Raw genomic sequence first — 25,858 nt, forward strand, 5'->3', positions numbered from 1 at the left:
TAGTCCTGTATGCAGAGACACTTAATATGTAAATGATCTACTTGAAACGAGTTCGAAAATCGTAAATTAAAGACACAATAAAAATGGTTTATAGGTTTAATAGAAATCATCATATTTACACAGAGAAAACATATTTTATAGTAAAATCAAATGCAACTATGTCGTGATGTATAACAATATGTAAGCAACTGAGCTTCACAAATTGCATGATTGCTTTTTTATATTAAAAGACAGTGGCGTTCAAAAGTAGTGATAATCAATAAGACTTGTAATTAAAGAGAGTTTGCGTAGAAGACTTTAGACTACTTTAGAGGTATGATGATGTTAGATGTAGATGAAAGAGTTGTTTTTGCTTGGTTGTTGAGATGTGGGTTTATTTGGTTGATACAAAGATACACCGAATATAATAATAAGGATTATGATGTTAGATTATAATTTCGAGGTAATGATGTACTGGTGAGATCGATGTGATCACGAAATTAATTATAAGAATGCACTGAGAGACTTGATTCGAGTGGAATAACGGATGTAGTATGTCGAGTGAAGAACTCCAGAAGAAGAAGAAGAAGTCCAGTTACAATAAATAGTAAATTTTGGAGCAACTTAATTTAAAAGAGGTAGTTCCACTCCATCGACGATCACTATGATGATTCATAGTTCTATAGAGTCGAGCCACCGGACAATGGTAAACATATATCGCTTTTATATGTTATAATATGTGGATACATAACGATTTTTTGATTTTTGATGCTGGGTAGGTATGTTAAATTTATTGTTTGACAGTAATTGTGGATAATCTGAATGAAAATTAATACGTTTAAAGATACAAAATAAGGTCAGAAATAGTACGCAGGATTTCTTAACACAATGCTTAAGGGCCCTTTTAATTAATTTTGTAATTAACGTGTTAATTTGCATTTGAAAAGTAATTAGCAAAAACACAATTTTGTGCGGCCCGTAAGCTATGGGTTAAGATTGGATTAAAATCTTGTTACGTTTGAAGACATCACCGACGATAACGTGAAAAAAATAAAATGTTTGTACGTAACGAATCATTATAGGTTATTTAAATTGATATAAAAAAATTGAAATGATATTTTTTATATTACGGAATATTGTATTTTTATCTTCTTATGCACGATATGCATTGGCTACGGTTCTCCCAGTTATTATCGACCTAGTACGCCACTGTTGATTCTAAACCAGGTTAAAACTAGTTGAATGTTCCACCAGACGTCCTATATTCGCGCTAACAGGTCACGGCCTACGTTTATTTTACCCCTTCTCTCTATGGGACCATTTTGTTAGGTATGCTATAAAATAAACGGGTTCAACTTCAAATTAAATGTAATTTATAAATATTTCAAGTGTTCGTAACACGTATTGAAAAAAGAATATGCACTTATTTTTATGGCCTCGTTTTATTTATTTTCTATATCTAAAACATCTCCGGCTAGAATGTCATATATTGTTTGCAGAAAGATTGTAGAATGAATATTTTATAGAACCTAAAAATATTTGTATTGCGTTGCAATAATAAATGTCAACGGATACACGCAAAGTGAGCAAAAAGACTTTTGGAACACTATAGTAATATATAGTAATATAATATGTGTATATATTATATGGAGACTGCTAAGTAACTGACTATTTCAATCATCAAAACGGCGGAGAAATACAGAATGCAAACCACATCCTCTGGAAATATCTTAAAATACATACGGAAAGGTAAGAGCTGGAAAGGCATTTAGACAATTTGCAACATCATCCTGTCAACGTGACGATATCTGTACGATTTTTTGGCAGTTTTGTAGTAGCTTTACTACAATTTTTATTTTTGCTTTTATATGCTCCACTCCCCCATGGGCACTTTTCAAAGTCATGTAAATTCAGTCAAAGTATATTTGAGTGTATGGCTTCCTAAGTCTTGGATAATAATTGCTCATGTGATATTCCCACTCATAAAAAAATATTTATGCTTCACAGTCAACCGCAGGCTCCAGTGATGTGGTGGGACCATTAACTTCAATGACTATTTACAAAACTAACTATTTTTCACATATATTTTTTTAATTTACGTTTTTCTTAGCTCGTATTCTTGTTTGTCCGGTGATTACTTATCCAGTACAAATCTTGCAATCGATTTTTAACTAACTTCCCGACTAGCTAGACATTTGAAGCTTTCAGAATATATCAGAACAAGATGCCAATGCATTCTTTTAATACGTTTAGCCATCTTTAAGCAGAATTGAATTCATTTTCAGTTAATTCTGTTTTGTATTAAAAGTTATTTCGGACGAAATCCGTAAAAAGTAAAATACTAATATTGGTTGCTAAGGGGATGGTCCTAGCAACTAAATTATTAATATATACGTGCGTTACTATGGAAATCAATATGAAATGTCAAAATGACATTTCAGTATTCTATATTATTTATTCAGTACCCATTTCTATCAAGTACAAAAAAAAGTATTTGTTTAATACATATAATTGTCAAGTTTATATGATTCATATGATTAATAATAATTTTATATTACTATTATCATATTCATATATATATATATATGTAAAAAGTTTTTTTTATCTTGTAATTATTACATTAATTGTCCTGCATCAATAGCCATATAAAAATAAGATCAATTTTGAAAACCTAACCAATTTTTAGGATTAAAAACCAAAAATAAATAAGTCTGCTGTTAATTGTTATGCCAATTATTATATGTATACTTTTACATTTTCATTTTTGCTCGAATAATAGGACATGCAAAAGCTATAATATCTTCCATGAGACGACTGAAATGTTCAAGCTGTGAAATTTTCCCGACGGAAAATCTCTTAGTCAGAGTTTTTTTCAAATATGACAAACAATTGTTTCCCTGGAAAACTCTGGTTTAAAAAACTTCATGATTCATTTATAGTAAATAATTGTGGTCTGTGAATCTTTTATGATAGGTAGTGTACAGTGACGTCCCATGGAGGTAGGCAGAATGAGCGTCGCTTGGGGGCGGCAGTTACTTGAAAGGCGGCAAATTGAGGAAAATCATTAGGTATATATAGAAATAGGTAGGTACCTAAGCTTGGCTAAAGTTCAGCTCATTGGTTGGAAACAAAATGTATTAAATAACATAATAGATTTAACAGGACGGTATTTTTTTTTATCAGACTCGTGATGTCTAGTTTACTTTTATTGTTCTAAGACGACACGTCCTTGGTGAGCACCAATGACACATGCAAGTTATCAGGTAGTATTTTTTAATGTATCTGAATCCGTGGACTCTCAATATTGTCTATTAAATTAGAGATGGCATTTAAATTGGGTTTAGTGGTATATTTTGTTGGTAATGTATCCGTACAACACCTTTCTCAGATATTGTAGTCATGAAAGGATGATAAAAAATACCGTATAATAAAATGGAGCAGTATTCTGGCGCTGCCTGGGGGCGGCATTTTGTCTAGGGACGTCACTGGTTGTATAAATACAATTATTGTAACTCCTGAATTCTTATAAGACAGACACAGCCGCGAAACAAGATTTTATTGTGTCAGTTTGGTGTATAAAAAAACAGAAGTTACCATGTGGTCACTATATTTTTATTTATGCAAAGATTTTACATTCAAATAAAAACATTATAAATACGATGTTACACATAGGTACTCGTATATGTATGCATCTATACGAATTTGTGAAATGGCCTCAAAACTCCCGAAGAAAAAAACATTATTTTCTAGGCTTGGTGAAATACATTTCGTCTTATCGGCTCGTGTGGCTATCAAATATTATACTAGTAAATATTCATATTATTCCTCTAACTAAACCAGTGGTTCTTAACCGGTGCACTGCGGAGCACCGGTGCACCTCTAGCTTGTTGCAAGTGCACCGCGAAAAAAATGATAAAAACAGAAAAATCCGTGAAATAGTGAAGACCGACGAAAGATTTAATGTGAATTCGATTTTGCCGAATCGACTTAAACGAAAACATTGCCGAGGGAATTATTTCCGCTATAACAGAACATTTAACATTATTGGAAGAACATATTGCATATTACATTATGACTGAATACGACAATCCATTTACTACGATTGATACATCGGGTTGTGAATTTTCGTACCGTACAGAAGAGTTTATTGGTCACATTGTCAAAGAAAATTAAATTTTCTAAAATAACTATGGAGGAATTTTGGATTTCTGTCCAAGACGAATATCCAGCTCTCTACGTGAGGGCACTCAAAATTTTGTTATAGTTTTCAACATTATATTTGTGTGAGCTCGGTTTCTCAACAATAACTAATATAAAAACTAAAAAACGATAAAAACATTACGAATGTACCTAGTGTAGTTATATCTTTTTTAATATTATTTTTCTTTGACTGTTATGTAATCTGTTTATTTTGTAATAAAAGTTATGTCCTCTTTCTTTGTTTTCTGACCGTTTGATTTTGGTGCACCGCAATTTTTTATTATGATCAAAAGTGCACCGTGACTTCGAAAAGGTTAAGAACCACTGATCTAAACCATTAAACTATTTGGTTCAAACCACAATAATAATTATTGAATATATCACAATATTCAATTAATGTCACAAATTATTATTATACGGTATCTTTGAATCAGAATGTATGAATGAGGAATTATTTGTCCATTTCCGGGTATGTAAGTATATTGATATATAATGGATTCTTTCCATGAAATACTTGTTATTCCTTATTGAAAAATAATGCTCGAATTGATCTAATGACTAAAAGGTATACATAAAGCAAGAGTAATTGGGTCATCTCTAGGGTCATTTATATCGAAAGAAAAAGTATCAATACATTTTTGACGGCCCTAGTCATCATATAAATAATGCAGTATTAAGAACTGTTATGTGCTTATATTATTGGTATCGATTTAGTACACTTTTATCTCGATATCTAAAAAAACGTCCCAAAAACAACGCACTTACCGTATACATAAATATATAGATCCAAATGATTTTAATATAAGCTCAGTAAAAATTATGTACCATTGAGTTCTGTACAGATTGATATGTACGTATACACTACAGTATGTAATTAGTTTCTGGTGATGAATCTATTTTTGTTGACAAATGAATGTAGACGATGAGTAAACAAAAAATATCCTTAATTGTACACTAGTGGATACTTACACAAATATACTATATTTATTATGGCATTAGAATATTTTGACCATTGCGCCATAATACCATATCGTAGGTTATTTTAAAATTAAAGTCCGCCAAATATAAAGATGTACTTTAGCATGATTGTAATATAGAGATTTTTTAACCAATCATGTTTCTGATGGTGCGACATCGTTGTTTTCATACATTTTTAGTTAGAATTTTTAGAAAATGATTTCATACATTCAACTACTGTTTGCCATTGCAATAATTTTATTTTCTAGCTTTACTTTGATGGGTTGATGTTTCAATATAAAAGTAGAGTTGCCACTTTATAACTTTGCACTCCGGCTCTAGGACGATAATTATGTTATTATACTTAAAAATATTTTTTTACATTTATTATTATAAGTGTGTTTATTTATTTATTACTACATATTTTATTAATATACATAAATATCATTATTTGATCTAATTTTATGTGAGGTAATCGGGCAAAGAGACGTATCACTATGGCCACTACAAAGGAGGGGGCTGGCAGGGCTCTGGGAGGGCCCGGCGTGGCGGGTCGACCTGATAAGTGAAATAAACACACATCACAAATTTGCTGTAATCGGGAAAAAAGTCGACTGCGGCGCTATTTTATTTGATAAGGATTAACATTTTAGAATATCTAATTGTGTGATACAATTTTTCTTTATTGTGTGTCAATATTCGACAAGTCCACAATTCAAGTGGATTTATTCAACAATACAAAAAATCCACCGAATACCCTAATTTTACCTGAAAAACTATTTAGAAAACGTTTCTGTAGAGCGTCTCACTACCTTTAATTCTAGCGATGGGTAAGGGGGTCCGCTTCAAGATGCGGGACTCATGCGTATCAGTGGAGTAAAAAGTGCAAAAAGTGCAAAGTTATAAAGCGAATACTCTAATGAACAATCATTCAATTTTGACTTCTTCTTTCTTTCTTTCACCCTGTCACGACCCAACATTGGGCATAGGGCAAGCACAAGTTTACGCCACTTCCCTCGATCCATCGCCAACTCTTGCGCCTTCCGCCATCTCAGACCTGCAGCGCGTAGATCGCTTTTGTAGCACCGCTGGAAGGTAAGGGAGGGTCGACAACGATGACAGAACCCTTGAAGCTGTGCCACAAGGGTACGAAGTGTCGCACTCTTTGGCGGCATCTGGAACACATGTCCCAGCCACGTAAAACGTATCTTCGTGATTACCTCAATCAACAAAGGCTGCTGTGTCTGCTAACGAACTCGGGTGTTTGTAATGCGGTCGTACCAAGAGAATCAAATAAGATTCGGCGGAGACATCGATTCTCAAAGCTCAAAAGTCGATAACCTTGAAGCTTTGTAAGATGCCATGTCTCACAGCCATATAGGAGCACATGTAGTACACGCGCGTTGAACAAACGACAAACGACGTGGTAATTATATTTTTTACATCATGTCTAACAAATTCTCATAATATACATAGTTTTTATGTCAAGGAAACCGTTACATAGTTGCATTCATTAATTGGGTTCTCGTTTATCATGTCCTATAAAAAATGATGTTCCAATTTGTTGCTGTCAGAGTTACATTGCCGTAAGTGCGTTTACTACTAGAATGTACTCAAATAATATATTATTTTTTCTTCTCGTGCGTGTCATTTGCGCCTTATACCTTCGTAATTTAATTTATCTTGGGATATTTTTTCCTCCTTACCCTCTGTGATCTTTTGAAGAGACCCTATTCCCTAATTTAGGTTTCATCCTACGTAATAAGATGCCTTATTTCCGCATCAAATTTGGGCAGAATTAAATGGAGTGGGTCACTTAATTAAAAGAGAAAGTAATGTAAATATTAGAAATCATGTTACAGCAATGAACGTATAGTATCAGGAAAATAATGAATTTGTTACCTTTCGGGTATGGTAGTAAAAAGATTTACTTATTGAGTGTGGATAAATAAGGTATAAACTTAAACACATCTTATAGAATACACCCACGATGGCTGCGTGGCTTAAGCGCCGGCCTATAGCATCGGGGGTTCCAGGTTCGAATTCTGGGTCTGGCAAAAACACATTGTTTTTCAATTTGTGTATGAGTCAGAGTATGGACCTAATAGGTTGAGGAAATGGCTGACATCCATTTCTCGTAAAAACAAAATCTGTTAATACAAACCTCCACTCTGTGGAGGTCCATATGATCCTATTAAGATCAGGCATGGTCGGAAAAAAAATAGAAGATAATTTATTATTTTCAATACTTGTCACGTAACCGAAACACGCATTCAATATCGGTGATATTGGAAGATATTCCAGAGGCTTTGTGTTTCAAGCACTCTGTGGCCTGACCGTCATTAGGTCATAAATAAAATCCGGTTTCAAAATCTTGGTCTAAATCGACTGGCGTTGCATTAAAGCATGGGGTTGCTGCCAAAAGTTTTGAGATATTTAGAGTTTACAATAGATTATGTGTCTATATATTATAAATATGTATGTTAGAGAAAAAAATCAAGGTCATTCGATATATAGGACATGTACATAAAGTACAAAGTAATTAGCATCACGTCTGATTTTAGAGGGCTGTCATACTTTCAAATTCTAATTACTGCATAACATGACTTCGAGACTTTGGCAGTAACCCCACTATTTCTATCTTATTAATCTATTCTGTGTATAGTACATATTATTATGTCGCCTTCTTTTGGTACCGTCATCAAGTTGCAGTACTTATATTATAGTGCATTATAATAATATGTAGGTACCTAATTTATATTAAATTGTCCAAATTGGTTTATTAGTCTTATCTTTAACTATTTTGGTTATAACACTACTATAAAAACAACTACTTAGTATTTAATATAATTTATATTATCATTTTGTCAAATCGAATTCACGTAAATGCTAACCGATAATTAATCACATCTTTCACTTTTCATAAAATTGATCAATTTATAGTGGTAATAAATTTATTGGTGAAATCGGTTCCAACGAAAAATAAAACGCAAAAAAGTTGAATTGAAAACTTATCTTTGTATTTAGTAATTAATACACACGGTAATATTATTTGAAACTGATATGGAAAAGGACTGATATATCTACGCATAAATACGAAACTAACCATTGTTTTTGACGCCCAGTATTGGAGATAAAAATAAAAATCTCTAAATTAAATAATAGTTGAAAAATTTAGTCTTAAATTAAAACCTTTAGATATTTTTATCGACAAGTCTAGTCAGAAATAAAATTATCATGAATATCATATTATTAATGAAAGAAGGTATTTTAATCAATAACGATGTGCAGAATATTAAATATGACCAGTGTTACCAACTGTCATTCACAAAATTATATCAAAGAGGTTAAAAAAACAAACTAGATGGCAGAAAAAGATCTAAAAACTAGCATTCCAAAAAATAAGTCATAATTATCAACGTTGTTTTTACAAGAAAAAATATTGAAGACGAATATATTATTTCACAGGTTACAACTAATGCTGGTTTGAAATTTGGTTATGATTTAAATATTGTTCATATTATCTAAAATTTATTTTATTTGTTGATTTTCACATTTAGCATATCGACATTGTTTAGGAAAAAGGGCGCAACCCTCAATACTTCGAAAAGTGCTTTTTTTAGATATTAACAACGTATACAACTAAATACACGTTCTATAAAAAAAAAAAAAAAAGGCTGCAAATGCCGAATTATTATCTAAATTCAGGTTTTAATTGAGATTAATTAAGTTTCAATTTAAGAAAAAAAGCATTTACCCTCAATTTTAATGATTTTTCTGTAATAACTTCTTTAATTATTATTAGATCAAAAATATATGACACCAAATCATCAATCATCATGCACCCAATATTTGTACCTAATTTTTAAAAAATATTAAACTAAAATCATTCAAAAAGCGTTTTTTGCCCCTCCTGTAAAATTTGTTCTGTGTGGGTTATGCTCTTTTTCCTAAACACGGTCGATATATATTTTGAATGAAATCTGGTGTAATGGAACTGTTTACTGTATCGGAATACGCTAGATTTAAAGTCATATTATGCTAGATGTGAATATCGTGAAAATACTCAAAAATGCTAGATCTGTCAAAAAAACGATAAGTTGGCAACGCTGAATGTGACAGAAGAATTTTAGTTCCCTGACGAATCGTATTGAATAGACACAATTACGTCATTAGAGCTAAGTGAGTTTTTATTATTGCGTTTTACGCAGTTTACAAATTATAAAAAATAGCGATCGATATAAAAAATATTAGATTAGAGTGATTATACTATTTAGAAAGTTAATGTTCGAATTGTCCATGACGTATATTATTAAACTTCTTTTTATGGTCGTTTTTATTGAACGTTTGATATAAAACGTATTGATTTACGTTTATGCCATAGTTTTGCACGTAAGTAAGTGAAATGATATTTAAAACGCTGGAAAATTAAGTGTTAGATTTGTATTGGAAAAAATATACAGGTACCATTTAAACCAACGACGTCCAACCTATTTGAAATAAATGGCTACTGTGATCAATGGGGCCGCTTAATTCTAATCTAAAAATCTTTTGAAGAACCTGAATCAAGTCGCAGAACAGGGGTTCCAATTTTTATAAATTTGATTGAAGAAAACACTAATCGATTTCGTCACTGGGACTGAAGCTTTATTAATATTGGGGGTTTTAATAGCTTTCGTTTTAAATGCGTAGTTATTATTTTAATGGAGGTAATCATAGAAAATTATTACAATTGACCTTTTTTTAAATTATGCTTAGCTTATGTAAATGTATCACTTACTACGTATGTAGAAAACTTTATAACAATATGTCGTACTTTTCAACAAATATAACATAAGTTACATATTGTATCATATGTAAAATGGAATTCTATCAACTAAATGCTGACTTAACTGTGATATAGTATTTCTGTTGATTTATTTTGCTTGGTTTGTAAATATACTACCTATATATTAGAAATATCATAAAAATTCACCTCCAATTTTACCTAAAGTAGCCAACCAATTTGCATTTACCATAATTACATACTATGTAAGAATATAAGTAATTAACTATATGTGCAAAAAAAACCAGTGTCTTTGAAGCCCAGAAATAAAAAAAATCAATAAGTTAACCTACAAATGCGTATTTTTTCCAATTTCATGTTTTTATGTTTAACAACTTTATCGTTGTATTTTGACCTTTATCGATTACACTACATTTAGCAATGGGGCTCCAAACTTATCAAATATCAGGTACCTTAGTAGGTAGTTAATTGATACAAGTTGTAGATAATTGTAATGTAATATAGTAAACCGATAATTTGTTGTTGTGGCCCCACGTTTTTTTATAGGAAAGTTATAACGTATTGTCCCAGGAGTTTAATATGAATGATATAAAGCAATTAAATCGGATTGACAAACGTAAAGCTGTCAGCTCTCCAAGGATTAGGTCTCTGAAATCCAATTTACGGATAATCTTGCATAAATCCTACCTACTCTGGATATATCTTAGTAAGAAGACCACGAAGCTATGATTTTTACAAGCAGTAGATTCTCAGAAGATCAAATCTTAGTACTTCTTAAATGAGATACTTATTTACTGATAACTTTTCTTTGTTAATGTTACATATTATTATAAATTTTGTGACACTGAGAGTTTCATATTATTATTGAAATAAAATATTACGTAATATTTAAAAGATTTTATTTAAATTCAATAAAAATGTTTCTTAGAAAATAATAACTTATCATTTTTTTTCTAGTACATATCTGAGAAGCGTAATCAATTTTATTAGGTAAAAATGTTGTATTATTCTATTATTTAATAAATTGTAGTCACATTTAGAATACATTAAACTACCAAGCACTGTCTGATATTTGTATTGATATTATATTAAATACTAAATCGTTTTCTTTTGTGATATCTAACTGAAAAGAAATCAGAAAAAGCCAAATTATGAGAATAGATGTGAAAATAGAAATGATAAAAATACTGAGTGAATTTCTTGAATAAAGCTTTAATAGAAAATGAAAAAAATCATTATGAAATGTATTTCTATAGAGTATTGTAGGTTTGAGATTACACGTCTTGTTGTAAGTTCTTTTGTTTGATATGCATCATAAAAAAAGAGTAATACAGTTTAAATATTTTATTGTGTATTTACTATTAATATACCTTTTTTTTCATATAAACTAGTGGAGAAAATATTATGAAAAAAACAGTGTGTGAATAATAAAAAAGAAAATCAATTTTTTGTCGAGCTCCAATTAATAACTGTTGTAATATTATAACAATTGTTATGTTAAAATGTGAAATATATCAAATATATCGTTACCATAATAATTATTATATCAATTGGGAAACAAATGAAAAAAATCTTGTTTCAAGATAATGGCGTTTAAATTTTTTTGCAGAAATTCTCATTTTAATTTTAAAGTCTTGATTTTGAGGAAAATGAATGTTTTTTAATTGAGTTTAGTGGAATTCAGCAATGCACAATGAAATTTTACAGTATAATAAGGAATTAACCAAGACATTTCAATACATATAATATATTTGAATTAATAATTAATATCAAAAAAGGTTATTCAATTTTACGACACATTGAAGACATTTTTGATTATTTTTTGTACTGAATTATAAAGAGAAGACCTTTCTTCATCGAGTGGCATTATTAAGTCAAAATCTTGAAATTTTGAGTTGTTTCCTTATCGAAATATGGTATCGATATAGAATATTTATTATAGACATGAAAGGGAAAATATATATTGATATTCAGTAAGGCAGAATCTCATTTCATTTAACCACGTACGATGTGGATGAATAGGACTGGAGTCATGTAAAAATAATAGAAGATTCAATAAAATATTCACCGTGTCAAAATTCAAGATAGCGACAAGAGGTAAAACACTGTAAAGCTATGAAAAATATAGTACATCTATATGCATATATTACAAATAGCCCGTAATCCTTTATAATGGAATTCAATATTTTATACTACTGGCTGAAATACCCGATTAATCGATATATATTTATTTTATTTAACAAAATAATAATAACTATATTTTTAAATATTGCAATAATTTTATTTAAGCATAAAATAATTGCAATTCTGACAGCAGTAAAATTAAAACAAACGAATACCTAATTAGAATCGAATCCCAAATATGCAAACTTAATCTTAATTTGTAGTAAAAATTCAATATTGGAAGGAGACAAACATACTTTGTATTATATATCTGTAGTAAGCTGGAAAATTTAGATATATATACGAGTACCTTCAAACTCGTCTTGATAAGATCTAAAAGATATCAAAATATCGTATGTCTAAGTCTTATAGGTTGGAAGAAATGTCAATATGTGATATGGTCATTGTTTGAATTTCTTTCAAAGTTTAAAATTGCTCTCCTGAACAATTTAGAAAAACGAACATATCGTGTTCTGCCATCTTACTATAGATAATATTATATAAGTATATAAACTATAATGAATGCTCTTACAGTAGGTATGGTTACAAATATTGGTTCGCTAAACAAAAAATGTCAACCCCCTTTCCCATTCAGGTATCTAAATACATATGCGATATTATAATTGAATAGAATGGGTGATTGTGATTTTGGTTTTTTTTAAATAAAGAAAAAATCATTTTACTCATATTTATAAATCATTCATGAAATTGCGTCCGTAATGTATTATTAGTTGCAAGTCATAAATCAATGATTATTGCGTATGACACAGTTAAATTGTTTCAGATTTCTGTGTTTTATTTTTAATCTACATGCTCGTAATCCTCTAAGAATGATTGTATGCCACTGTAAGGCTCAGTCTATGTTTTCTTTTATAGTTATCTGAAACTGTCAATGGGGAATCTATTAGTGAAGCTTTCAGATCATTCAAATTCAGTTGTACGGAGACCCGATGTTTGGAGTGAAAAAGTTCCCACCACCACCCGTCATATATGCACAGCCGTGGATATGCACGGCCGCTTTCCATGACGCTTTAAATGTGTCTGAAAGAAGTGATTTTAAGTTCTCATTCCGTCCCGAGACGGAGCCGCACGGGACTGATGCTGCAACTATGCACCGTCGTGCTTAAAGAAGAAAGTTAAGAAAGAATTTATTTTGTTTTTGGACTGGCTCTGCTGTCCGCTGACGTTAAGCGCCCTGTATACCCGCATACTGAGTGTCACGAATTGGAATGGATGAGTAGAGGAGTCGGAACTATCCCGCTTCCCATACGACGCTGCAAATTTCTCGAATGCCGCAAAGTTGGCCTTGGTTGCTATCAGTTCTCCATGTCCAATTGGGCCCGTGTGAGGACGGACCCTGGCAAACAACTCCGCTCGTTCGAGTTACATAAGCGGGCAATCCCAGAGGATGTGTTCAAAATCTTGGTGGTCATGCCTGCAGGTACAACCCGGCCCATCTATCAAGCCAAAATCGTGGAGTCTGACGGCGAAGTTGCCATGGCCTGCGAGGAACTGGCTAATCCAGTACGAAGGTTGGAGTCTTCTAGTTTGGTGCCTGTTTGGAGTAGGTACAGTACAAATATATTGTAACCAGATAAACGTATGTGTATCTAATTTAAAAATATATAAACGTTAATTAGACAAAATGTTTGAAAATGGTTGAAAATGTTGCAGATTTAAATAATTTATCATATTCAAAGCCTGTGCAATGACTAATGATACGTGCGAGTGAAGTCCGTATGCGCAATCTTTTAGGTAAATAACATAATTATTAGGTACTACATAGTATATTTACGTTGCTAATTTGCCAGACTTTCAACAAACACAGACATGTCGCTTCAATAGCTAATGATAAAGTGATAAAAATGATTTTAAGCTTCTATTATATCAGTATATTTGTGTTTTAGAGGCATATATTATCATTTATTCAGGTATCCAAGTATATAATATTATATGTATTCACTAACGCTAACAGGATAATAATTAATGTCTGAATAAAAACTAACAATTAGTGGAATGCATATAATCTCCGCAATATGCGTTAGAGTAAGATTGCGGACATATGTGAATAGACGACTTAGTGGAACTAGTCGAAAAGCCGGTGAATATTGATTTACTGACGTGTTTATGACAAAACTGGTAGTGCGTCATGTTGACAATATATAAAGTGACCTATCGATCAATATTTTTAGTTAATTTAGTTTAAAAAATAGTTAACTGTGTTGTGTTTAAGTTTGGAAGTCGTTATGCGAAGAAAAATGATAATATAACGTTTCATTTGTAAGTTAATAATAATAACCATTGAAATAATTATACCTTGCGTCAAACGCAAAGAAAACGGTTTCACATAACCTGGACATTACTCTCTTTATTTAGATTTTAGCATGTTATAGATTCGATAACAATGATTGTGTTAATGAAAATAAATGCAAAAAAAAATAGATTTAAGGCCTCTTGTCCGTGTGAGTCTCGAAGCTTTACATACTTTTCAATTAAGTATTTGCGTTGTTAGTTCACTGCCGATGATATTAACATCATTGCCATATCAAAAATGTTGCTGAAAAAGGAATTCACAGCATAGCACAGACATAATGATATTACAGAAGAAATGAACAAGAGAATCATGTCTGCGAATAAATGCTACTTTGGCCTGTTAAGACATTTTAAGTCCCGCATACTATCTCGCCGAACTAAAAGCACTCTTTACAAGATACTTGTAAAGCCAGTGCTCACCTACGCATCGGAAACCTGGACATTAACTCTGCAAAATGAACGAGCCCTGAACATCTTTGAAAGAGAAATTCTCCGCCGTATATATGGACCGATCAGGGACGGCACCAATTGGAGGAGAAGATATAATGCTGAGCTCTACGGGCTGTACAAAAATTGCAGCGCAGTTCAATCAATTAAGATTGGGAGACTGCAATGGCTAGGTCATGTGCACCGTATGAATGACAATGAACCGGCAAAGAGAGTGATGTCCAGCAATCCAATAGGTCGTAGAAGAAGAGGCAGGCCAAAGATTCGCTGGTTGGATGGAGCTGCCAGTGACTGCCGTATTCTGGGGGTACCGAATTGGAAAGCGGCCACACTGGATAGGGACTGTTGGAGGAGGCCAGGACCCACACTGGGTTGTCGCGCCCCTGATGATGATGATGATGTTGTTAGTTCACTAGTTGTTATAAATTAAATCGGTTTGAATTAAATTAAATTTTCATTTAAACTCCAGTCAAAAGAATCAATGATTATTGATTACAAACAATAACTGCTTTCTTTTAAAAATACACCATAAAATCAATGGAAAGTTGATAAGGTTAACCATGATGACTGTGAAATCGAAGAGGTATTGCATTTTAAATAATCGATTACGGCTCACGGAAATGATAATTATAGTTTTACACGCACTATTTATTTGCTTGTTTTATCTGTGTGCTTCTGCGTTTCGCGTTGAATAGTTTTCCACGTAAAAATGCCGTGACATATATGTTGTCGCGTGATGGGCTCAAAACAGAATAATAATTCCAATATAATAACAAGGCACTTTTGTTTGGAGGATTTTTTTCATATTATTATTTGTACACGGAGCCTTTCCAATTATAGTATATAAAAAAATTATGTAACTTAATACGTATCTCTAAAAATATTAAAACTTCCACGGAATATAATACTGTACTGTAAACATACTTAACATATTATTTAAATAAACTTTTAAAAAAGTTATTAAGTAAATTAGTTTATCCTCAATACTAATATTAAACTTTAAGTTTTCTAATATAAAAAAAAGCATAATAATGTTATATTTTCGACATCGTGTTGCTTTTAGCGATACAACATTTATGTAAATGTTGGTTATAACAATATTCTTATAGCTAGTTTTAACGTAAACTTTTATTATTATATATACTAAATCGAAGCTCCTAGTTACGAGACTGCCAGATGCTGGTTCCGGTCCAATCTCCGAAGAGGGGTCTATTTAATGTAAGTCAATACATTATACACAATCTTTTTAAAATATTTTATTTACAAAGGTTAAAAAAAATATGATTGATAATGTAAGTGAAACCGATTTTTTCTAAACGGTCAGTAAGTATATATCAACATAACGATAATTTTAAAAAAATACTTATAAACTTACTATTGTTAGGTAATTTTCATAACTAAAATATGACAAAATATATTTACAGCTAGCTACACCGGCTGTTTGTCATATTAGTATGCTCAACCATTTATGGGTTTTATGCGGCCCGCGGACCGTCAGTTGTCGGCCGATGTTTATATAACAAAAATAACTGTTCTTTCTCAAAGGAATAACAATTATTATAAACTATTAGTAACAGTACACATAAAGCTGTAAAAAAAACATTTTTGCTGAATTTTAAAAGCTTTTCTTAAAAATAGACATTCTAGACGAGCTTTTCAAGGCGTAATTTTATACACGTAATATTATGCATTTGTAATTTGACTAAAAACTTTTTCGGTATTATTCCTTTTAAAACAAGCCCCTAGGATTCAAATGAGATATGTATTTTACAAGTTAAATAAGACTCGGGTAACTGCTTTTAGGCAGATATTTAAATAAATACCTACGCAGTAATTTATTTTTAAAACGGTCAAATAAATAAAAATTGCCTGAAATGTTAATATGTACTTTATGCGAACGAAATATTTTTTTATATCGGTGTATGCGTATGTATTAATATTCATATTCAGCAATTTATCAAAACATCCACAAACTACTTCGTTAAAGATCGGTATGTTACTTTTATTGTTAGTGTGTATGTGAGTATTTTTGTCCACATCAATACTATTATAACAAAAGGTAAGACACCCACGATGGTAAGAACGAGCGATAACGTATGAGTTTATAATTATGTCAGTCCCATAACAAAAAATGTTGTTTTTCAATGTGTGTTTGGACCCAAAGTATGAACCTAACAGGTTGAGTAGGTGGGTAATATCCATTTCTCATAAACAAAAGAAATCTGTCAACACAACCTCATTTAATGATCCCCTTTGGATCGTATATGGTGATTTAATAATATAATGTAATATATTAATGTCCAGGACACTACATTTAAAGAAATTTGAAATATAAAATAGATGAATTTATTAGTCATAATTTTCGTTTATTTTTATTCTGGTGTATTGATGATCTAGCAGTAGCCAGGGGTGGAGGTAGGCTGTTAAGACTCGACGTAGATAGTGCATTCTAAACTTTGTCAGTCATACTTATTTGTTTTCATTAAACTTATAATACAATTTGCAGATGGTGATGTTTAGTTTTTAAAATACAATTAAACTCTGCTTAGTTTAGGAATGCTATGGGCGATCTGACAAAAATAATGCACACTTTTTTAGTCATACTTATTTATGTTTTCGTAAGAATACATAAATTTCAGATGGTGTGATTTTTTTTTTAATTAATTAAGGCCTGCCTAACCAAACCACAATTGATAAAAAATATTCTTCTACCTATAAAATATTTTTTTAATATCGTCTACTAGGGCTTGATAGTAGGCAGGGTTTGAATGAATTTTAAAAACTAACAAAAACCATTTATATATTGTAGTATTGTAAGTCTTGACAAAGTTTAGTATGAACTATTTATGTCGGATCTTTTCAGCCTACCTCCATCCTTCGGCACTGTGATATATCCATTTTTTTTTTAATTTATCATACATCATCAGTTTCTTTAAAAAAATGAAAATCTGAAATTCCGGCAGGTACTCCATAATTTTCATCCTTCTTGGGATCCACAAAATTTGCAGAATTCAGGATTTTTGGATTGTAAACCGTAGTAGATTGGTATGTATCTAATATTAAAAGAATATAAGACAACAGTATTACATCTTCAATATTGAAATTATACAACCAAAAGGGCGAAACATATATTTCATACTGATGGGTAACTACTTGTACTAAACATTCGAATCAACCCCTCTCTCGAGTTACCTTAATTTAATTTCAAACCTATAATATCATAATGATAGTCGAACATGACATTCGTAATGAAACTTCTCCTGACGAGTGTGTCAGCTTACAAATAATTAATGTGACATCTGATATAAGAGTTATTTATAAATGATATGTTCCAGTAACTCGTTTTGAAGATATTTTATCATTCTGATGTAACAACTTACTCCCCCAACTGTCAACCAAAAGAAATATTTAGTCTTATAATTCCGGTAATCGTATTTTAACGTGTAAACATATGTTTATAAATAAATATATTAAATTATTCTGAGATTGTTGTCATGTTGTATTATGGTTATGAGAATAATACTTCATAACAGCTGTTGGTTGGTAAAAACTAATTATTTTATTATTTTTTTGTTTACAAAACTATGACAATATTAATGCTGATAACCCAAAGGTGTTTAAATGACGCTTTGAAATATTACAGGAGGCAATTTTAAATAAGAAAAATATTGGTTTCATCCAAAGATATTGAAGAAAACCAACATCTATAGAAGTGGAGCCTAAATATGTATAATTTGAAGTTGAAGCAAATCTTGGATATAAAAAGATACTGAAAACTAAGGTAAGGAAACTACAGAAGGCTCCATTTGGTATAAAAGAGTGGTTTCTTCAAAATTTTTGGTGTCATCATATTGTCGTCAGGCGGTATCTATCCACGTCTGGATAAAAGCATTTCGTAGCTCTTTCCACTTTTGTCGAGACCTAGTTAACTACTGCCACGCACATTTACCTACCTTTATGAGTTTGTCGATCCAGCGGATTTTTTAGGGCGTTCCTATTGATATTTAGTGCCCTTTGGGTGCCACTGTATGACAGCATTTGTCCAGCCGTTGTCCGTGTCCAGATTGCCATTTCTGCCTCCTTACCTATTGGTTTCATATGTGGTCGTGCATCTTTAACAAGGATCTATGTTCTATAAACACTGGCAGCACACATTGGTTTAATAATTTACGCTTAAGATACAATGAAATGTAAGTTTTTATGACACTGTTCAGACGCCCAAATGCGATATTGTCCATACATGCCACCGTCAATTTACATTTGTCGCTATAGATTGGTTTGAGGAATATCCGTTTTTGTCGAAATCGACCTTTAAATGCAGAATGATTCTTTGTATCTAAATGTACCAGAACCATCATTTTTTTTAAATTGCTTTGTAATAAAAACAGCATTCATATGCTGTAAAAACAACAATTTAAATACCTTCATGTATTTAAATATAGGATAATCAAATTTGTTTTTCGTCTCCTGAAAATTTGACGTTTGGTCTTCTCTTTCAACCTACCTAGCGGCTTTCATTTGCAAACTCCTGCATCATTTTCTGAATGTATTCTGGGTCCTGACAAGGACCGGGGCAAAGACTACAATATCGTCTGGAAAGCACAGGTGATTTTTTTTTTTTTAGAATTATTAACCATGGCCCTGCTTTTTCGTACAAGGTGATTGTTTGTAATTTTTAACAATTACAAACACCCAGGCTTTGAGAAAAACACATAAATATTGTGTCCTCACCGGGAATCGAACCCAGAACTCTCGGGTTGAAAGAAAGCGCCTTACGCACTGTACTACGAGAGCCGCCTAAGCACAGGTGATTGCGGTATTCGCCGTTAATGGCGATTCCACTATTCTCCCAATAATGTCATCTAAATAGATCTTCCTCATATATATTTCACCAACTAGCAAAACATAGTAATTGTTTTTTTGTTATTCTTGTTGACGCACATTTGGAAAAATGGTGATACGACTTGAAACAATGTAATCACAGAAATAACTCATTGTCACAAAAATTTCCCTTATTAGTATTTATTATCATTCTTGATGTATATTTTTATATCACTCGCAAACTATTGTTTTCTGTGATATTTTTTTTGGCTTATAATGAATTAAGGCATTCAATTAGTATCTAAGTATATTCTGGATTAATAAGACATTGTAATGCAAAAAAAAATACCTATAGCGATGGGCAAGAATAAAAATGTGCCTCCTTTCTTCGGCGTCTTATTTCCGTCGACAAAATGTAAATTAAGACAGTCCAAGTTTCCTTTGAGACGTGTATCTGCTTTTCGTGAAGATGTACACTTTAGAAAAATAATGTCGCCATTTAATTTAGCTGTCCGAAAAAAAAAACAAGAGCCTAATTTAATTTACATCTCGTTGTTTATTTTGCGTGGAGATGCGACAACGACGGAAATATTTAAAACTTTTAATTAATTAGCGTGGTACTTGCTTCCAAAATAAGAAAAAAATTACAACAAAAATGTGAGAAAAAACAAACCTATTGTTACTTATAATGAGTTTACGTCATACAATCTGGTATGTATTTATATATGCATCTCTTTTATATTAAATAAACTATTACTGATTAAATCGTGTAATAAATAATATATTTTAACTAACAGTTATACGTATACTCTACGTCTCGTTAGTGCGTAGTATTTTTAAATATGGGTCGATTATCTGGTGGCTTTATGAGGTTTCATACAAGCTTATTTTAGAGCGTGTCCAGAAGAAATTACTACGATGTCTTTATTTTAAAACATAAAACTATTTTCCTTTCAATAATTTGTCAAATGATTATTTTCCGACTGCTTTTTTATAAGGCATGCTTACTTTTCATTCTCTTGAATCTCGTAGGTCACTTCTGCTTTTGAGACAATTTTTTCTGTTATCGTGAGGGATGGTTACCAATCCTGGTGTCCTAAAGAATTTGAATTTACATGAACCTGTTAATTATCTACGTGGTTGCAGCCATGATCTATTCTGGGTCGGAACCGTTTCCTCGTGACAAGATTAGCAAGGGGTGAAAGATTAGTCAATGCGCTCCCCAAAGACATGTACATATTCAGTGACTTTATAGTATTATATTTGACTGTATAAAATTGTATAAGCATATTTTTTTTGGTTTTTTCTTCTTCTCTCTTATTTCATCTTTAATGTTATGTCTGCAATGTTTTGCTTTCTTAAATAAATAAATAAATATTTGAAATCATAGCCAAAAAACATATATACTCAGAGCCAAACCTTAATTATCATTATGCAGGAGCACTTAATTCTGAATATTTATAACCCTTTAGATCTAGTTTACGTATCAATAGTAACTGATTTAAAGCGTGTCCGGAAATTTATACATGCAGTTCGCCGAATCACACTTCACCGTGAAATGTTATATCGGAAATATATGATAGCATATTAAAGACAGTCCAACCTCTTTGGGTCGTATAGTACCTACAGAGATAAAATTCATGTCTAAATAAAACACGGTTCTTGTCGGTTTACAGGAAGCCAGCGGCAAACAAATTTTGAAAATAGCCGATATACTGGATTATTTGTCAGGTTAAGTTAGGTTAGGTTACGTTAGGTTAGGTTAAGTTTACATTCTTGAAAGAATATTATTGTCTGCAATGCTCCGCGAACAACGCATATTTTTTTCATCTCGGTCCTATACCTATAGAGATATCTGTATAGTATATGGTCATCTTTTTCCTATAAGAAAGCTCATGGCAAACTGTGCTACGGTGAAATATAATACGTACAATTTGCATATAACCGATTTAAAGTACATGTAAATGTAGTGTTACAATAACACAATTCCAAAAATTCCAGAACCTTATATTTTAGAAAAAATCTAGAAAACGGTTGGACCGAGTTGGACTCGAACTTACTTTTCGGGAGAGTGCTTTCGCTTCGAAATCGATCCTTCTACGATTAATGCGAATTATTTATTATATCTACGTTTCCTGAGGTACATTAAATTATACCTATCTGCTTTATGATCGATTAGGGTAAATGTCAATACTAAATTAATCGTAATATACGTATGACGCTAGTCGAATTTGATTATCGGCTTTATTGGACGATTTTTTTCTAATTTTATGTTTTTGATGTTTTTCTAAATTGTATTTCTTCTATAAAAACAATTTAGCATTCTTAAACTTTATAAATATATATATTCAGAACTAAATAATAAAAAATAATAATCTACTCAGCCATGTTGACGTTGACACAAATGTTCTTCCTAGAAACTTCGGATATCTACTTATATAATAGTATAATTTTGACGATGGTGTTAATAATTAAAATCGATTCTGGATGACGCTCACCTGTTCTCTTGGCGCTAAGGTGTCCATACAGTCTCGACAGGTCGATGGCAACGGCGGTGTGAGGGAGTACCACACACGTACCCACCAGAAGCATTACCGTAGCGGCTACCTGTTGGGCCGCCATGCCTAGAAAATAACAAAAAAAACCTGGCATTAGACATTATCTCATAGCAAAGCCAACTTGCATTTCAGATTGGCATTCATTGTTGTTGCATTTGGATGTAGTCCATGGCGTGGTGTGTTAATATGAATGCTCCACCTGCCAGGAGTACCTGGCTGAAAAATACGAAGCTCGCGATTTGAAATAATCTATTGATAATTTGTATTTTTAAATGTTTTAATTAATTATACTTATCTCAAAATATTAAAAAAATTATCTGTTTAAAGTCAATTATAGGTAGGTACCTAATATACCTACAATTAAAAAAAACATTACAAAATGTGAATTCGTTACATAAAGAATTCAATCTTATTATTTCCATAATATTTTATGGTTATGTTTAAAATTATTTTTTCCCTAAAACTGTGAAAATATTTTTGAATAATTTATAGTTTATTGTGTTTTTATTTATTAAAAAAAACTTAATTTTTCTAAAAATGAAAAATATGTATTATTTGAAAACCTTTAATATACTATAATATCAAATCGATATGACCATACTGAAATTAGGTAGGTATACATTTTCATTATTTTTAATTGTGTACTGAGAATTTTGGAGTTTTATGACTAATAATAAATACATAAATAATTCACGGACCAATTATTGGTTTTGACAATAAATCTTAGATAACAGAAGAATTTAAATAAATTCAAAAGATAAATTGTAGTTTTATATCAAATAAATCAAAAAACTGACATATTTGGTATTTTGTACACCACTCTATATTTTATTTTTGGTATGTGCAATGTATTGTATTAGCGAAAGCGGAGACAATGATAAAATTTCTAAACAAAACAGAAATATACAAAAAAAACCAAACAACAATTTTTTTGGTAGCAGGATTGGGGATTCACCCGTTATTTTCCCAACAATTACACACGCGCTACGTTTAATTTATAGATATACAATATGCGTAAGGTAGGGTTGTAATGTAATAATATATCGTATATCGATATAGTCAATTTGTGTATTCAATGGAGCACGGATGCCAAGATGAAAGCTTTGAAGAGCTTTTATACATACATATATACAAATGGGAGTACATATTATATTAATATACACTATACGGTATACGGAATTCTTTTCGTTTTGATTTCTCAACCATTCAAAAGAAAAAATATATTTCCAGCGTTAGTAATAACATAACTTCGGAGCTTTGGATATTGGCACATTTGTATATTGATATTGAAGCTTTTCTTGTATTATTAATGTAAGTACTGGTTTTCTTAAGAAAAATTCTTCTCCTATGAAACAATAATTCGTTTACTTTGTTATTGATATTGAATTTTTTTGTAGCATAATAATATAACCAGTATAGTATACTGGGAATCTTTATACGAATGGTCATGTGTTCGATTCTCTCTATAATTGAGGAAAGTTACAATAGATTTTTTTAAATATCATCAATGGGAATACGTTAAAAATTAAATATTATAATATATTTTATGAATTGACAGAAAATATAAGAAAAAACTATGACTATTACATCTTAAAGGTATTGCTTACTACTGTTTTTAATCACACTGCTTTAAAAATATCGTTGTGTTATATTTTATACTTTCACTGAGTATATTAATGTTGTCAAAAATGTACATAATGTAGCATATTAATTTTAGAAAAATAAATAATAATAGTGACTAGTATCCGAGTTCGTAGGTGGACACAGCAGCCTTCAGTGATTGAGGTAATCACAAAGAGATGTTTTACGTGGTTGGGACATGTATTCCGGATGCCGCCAAAGAGTGCGACACTTCGTACCCTTGTGGCACAGGATCAAGGATTTCGTCGTTGTAGCCGGCCCTCCTTCACCCTGCAGTGGTGCTACACAAGCGATCTACGCGTTTCAGGTCTGGCATGGCGGAAGCCGCAAGAGTTTGCGATGGACCGAGGGAAATAGCGCGAACTTGTGTTTGCCCTATGCTCCAACGCTGGGTCGTGACAGAGTGAAAGAAGAAGATAAAGAAGTTTCTCACATAATGTTACAGACTTTTGAAACTGAAAGTTAAGGGTAGCATCCCAACAAAATAATATTTTTATTTTTCTTTAGACCGTGCCTGATTCTAATAGGATCATATGGACCTCCACAGTGTGGAGGTTTGTATTATCAGATTTTTAATTTTACGATTAATAGATGTTACCCACTTACTCAAGCTATTAGGTCTATACCCTGACTCCAAACACATGCTGAAAAACAATATTATGCGTATTTGCCAGACCCAGGATTCAAACCTGGGCCCACGACATTATGAGCTGAAGCGTAAGCCGCTCAGACATCGTAAATAATATTATAATCTTAATACGTAAGATTATTTGTAATCAATTATTTCAAAGTTAAAGATGTATAATAATATATTCCTAATTAGTTAAATATTTTCCATCATTAATCACAATATTTTGCTATCCCTTCGATAATTTTTGATTTTTTTTTAAAATATTTGCGTTCTTGCTGTGATAAAAAATATTATATGTTTCAAGGTGTATTTGAACATCTCTGATATTTAGAAACATTTTATTTTTCAGCGAATGTTCCATATAAACAAAAAATTGATATTTTTTCCAAAAAAAAAGATATAGACATCTGACAAAATTTTAAAAGAGTCATCCTTATTACAAGGTAGGTGGAGTTTAGTTTTAAGTGGTACATCCAATAATATGTAACTACTTAATCAAAAATTTAATAAAAATATTTCGTAAATAGTTATATTTTCTTTTATTTGAAATTAACTTACTTTATAAAGCTAATGTGTTTTCACGTGCCGTGATTATAATGTGTTTCTAGCTTTATTACCTCCAAGTCAGAAACACATTGTTATCCTCTCATGTGAGCAGACGCGAGTTCACGGTAAGCTCACGCAACAAGCAAAATATGTGGAATGCCATTAGGTATTTAAACGTATCAAAACCACCGAAGTCATATCACTCATGTTATGTCCTACTAGCAACGTCACGAGTGATAGAATATTTTTTTTTTATTTTCTGCAAATTCACACAGTTTCTACTCATGTGATTTTACGTAGGTATCGTTGTTTTTAGTGATTTTGAAGGGTGGTACAAAAGACAGATGATTGACAGAATGTTGTTAGATATTATTATTGAATATTCTGATAGTGAGTTCACGTGCCGCGATAAAAATATATTTCAGGCCTCACGATATCTCCGTAGATATCACATTTTTTTGTTATCCCGATCAAAAATGAAACAATATACAATGACGTAGGAGTATGTGTACTACTACAGTTTGGTAGTCCGCCATTTTGATTTTGGATAATATGAGCTATAAACCCTTTCTTTGTTCAAATCATAATACTCACAATCTAGTTTACAATTTACGATAGAAAAATACGTATTCACACATATCTGTCTTATTGTAAATCTATAGTATAGGTAATACCTCATTAAAAAAGATTATCAGCTTATGGGAATTCCAAATATATCAGCTAGGCTTGGGGGCTAATTTTTAGTCGCCTAAATACTGTCTTTCTAATAATTGTGCATATTAATGAAAATTACTCAGTCGGTTTGTACTTACATGG

General features: G+C 31.5%; 1 protein-coding gene across 1 annotated transcript in view; it reads right to left on the minus strand.

Moving 5' to 3' along the window:
• LOC147065386 (prohormone-4) overlaps positions 1–25,858 on the minus strand; it is a 200,868-nt gene that overhangs the window by 172,288 nt on the left and 2,722 nt on the right. The window contains exon 2 of the mRNA XM_085956792.1: positions 22,165–22,290. Within this exon, the coding sequence (XP_085812918.1) occupies positions 22,165–22,288 (124 nt within the window). The 5' untranslated portion in view covers positions 22,289–22,290. The remainder of the gene's footprint in view (positions 1–22,164; positions 22,291–25,858) is intronic.

Source organism: Rhyacophila brunnea, unplaced genomic scaffold, assembly GCF_057557595.1.
Source record: "Rhyacophila brunnea isolate RB1 unplaced genomic scaffold, BYU_Rbru_1.0 scaffold_6, whole genome shotgun sequence".
Classification (NCBI taxonomy): Eukaryota; Metazoa; Arthropoda; class Insecta; order Trichoptera; family Rhyacophilidae; genus Rhyacophila; species Rhyacophila brunnea.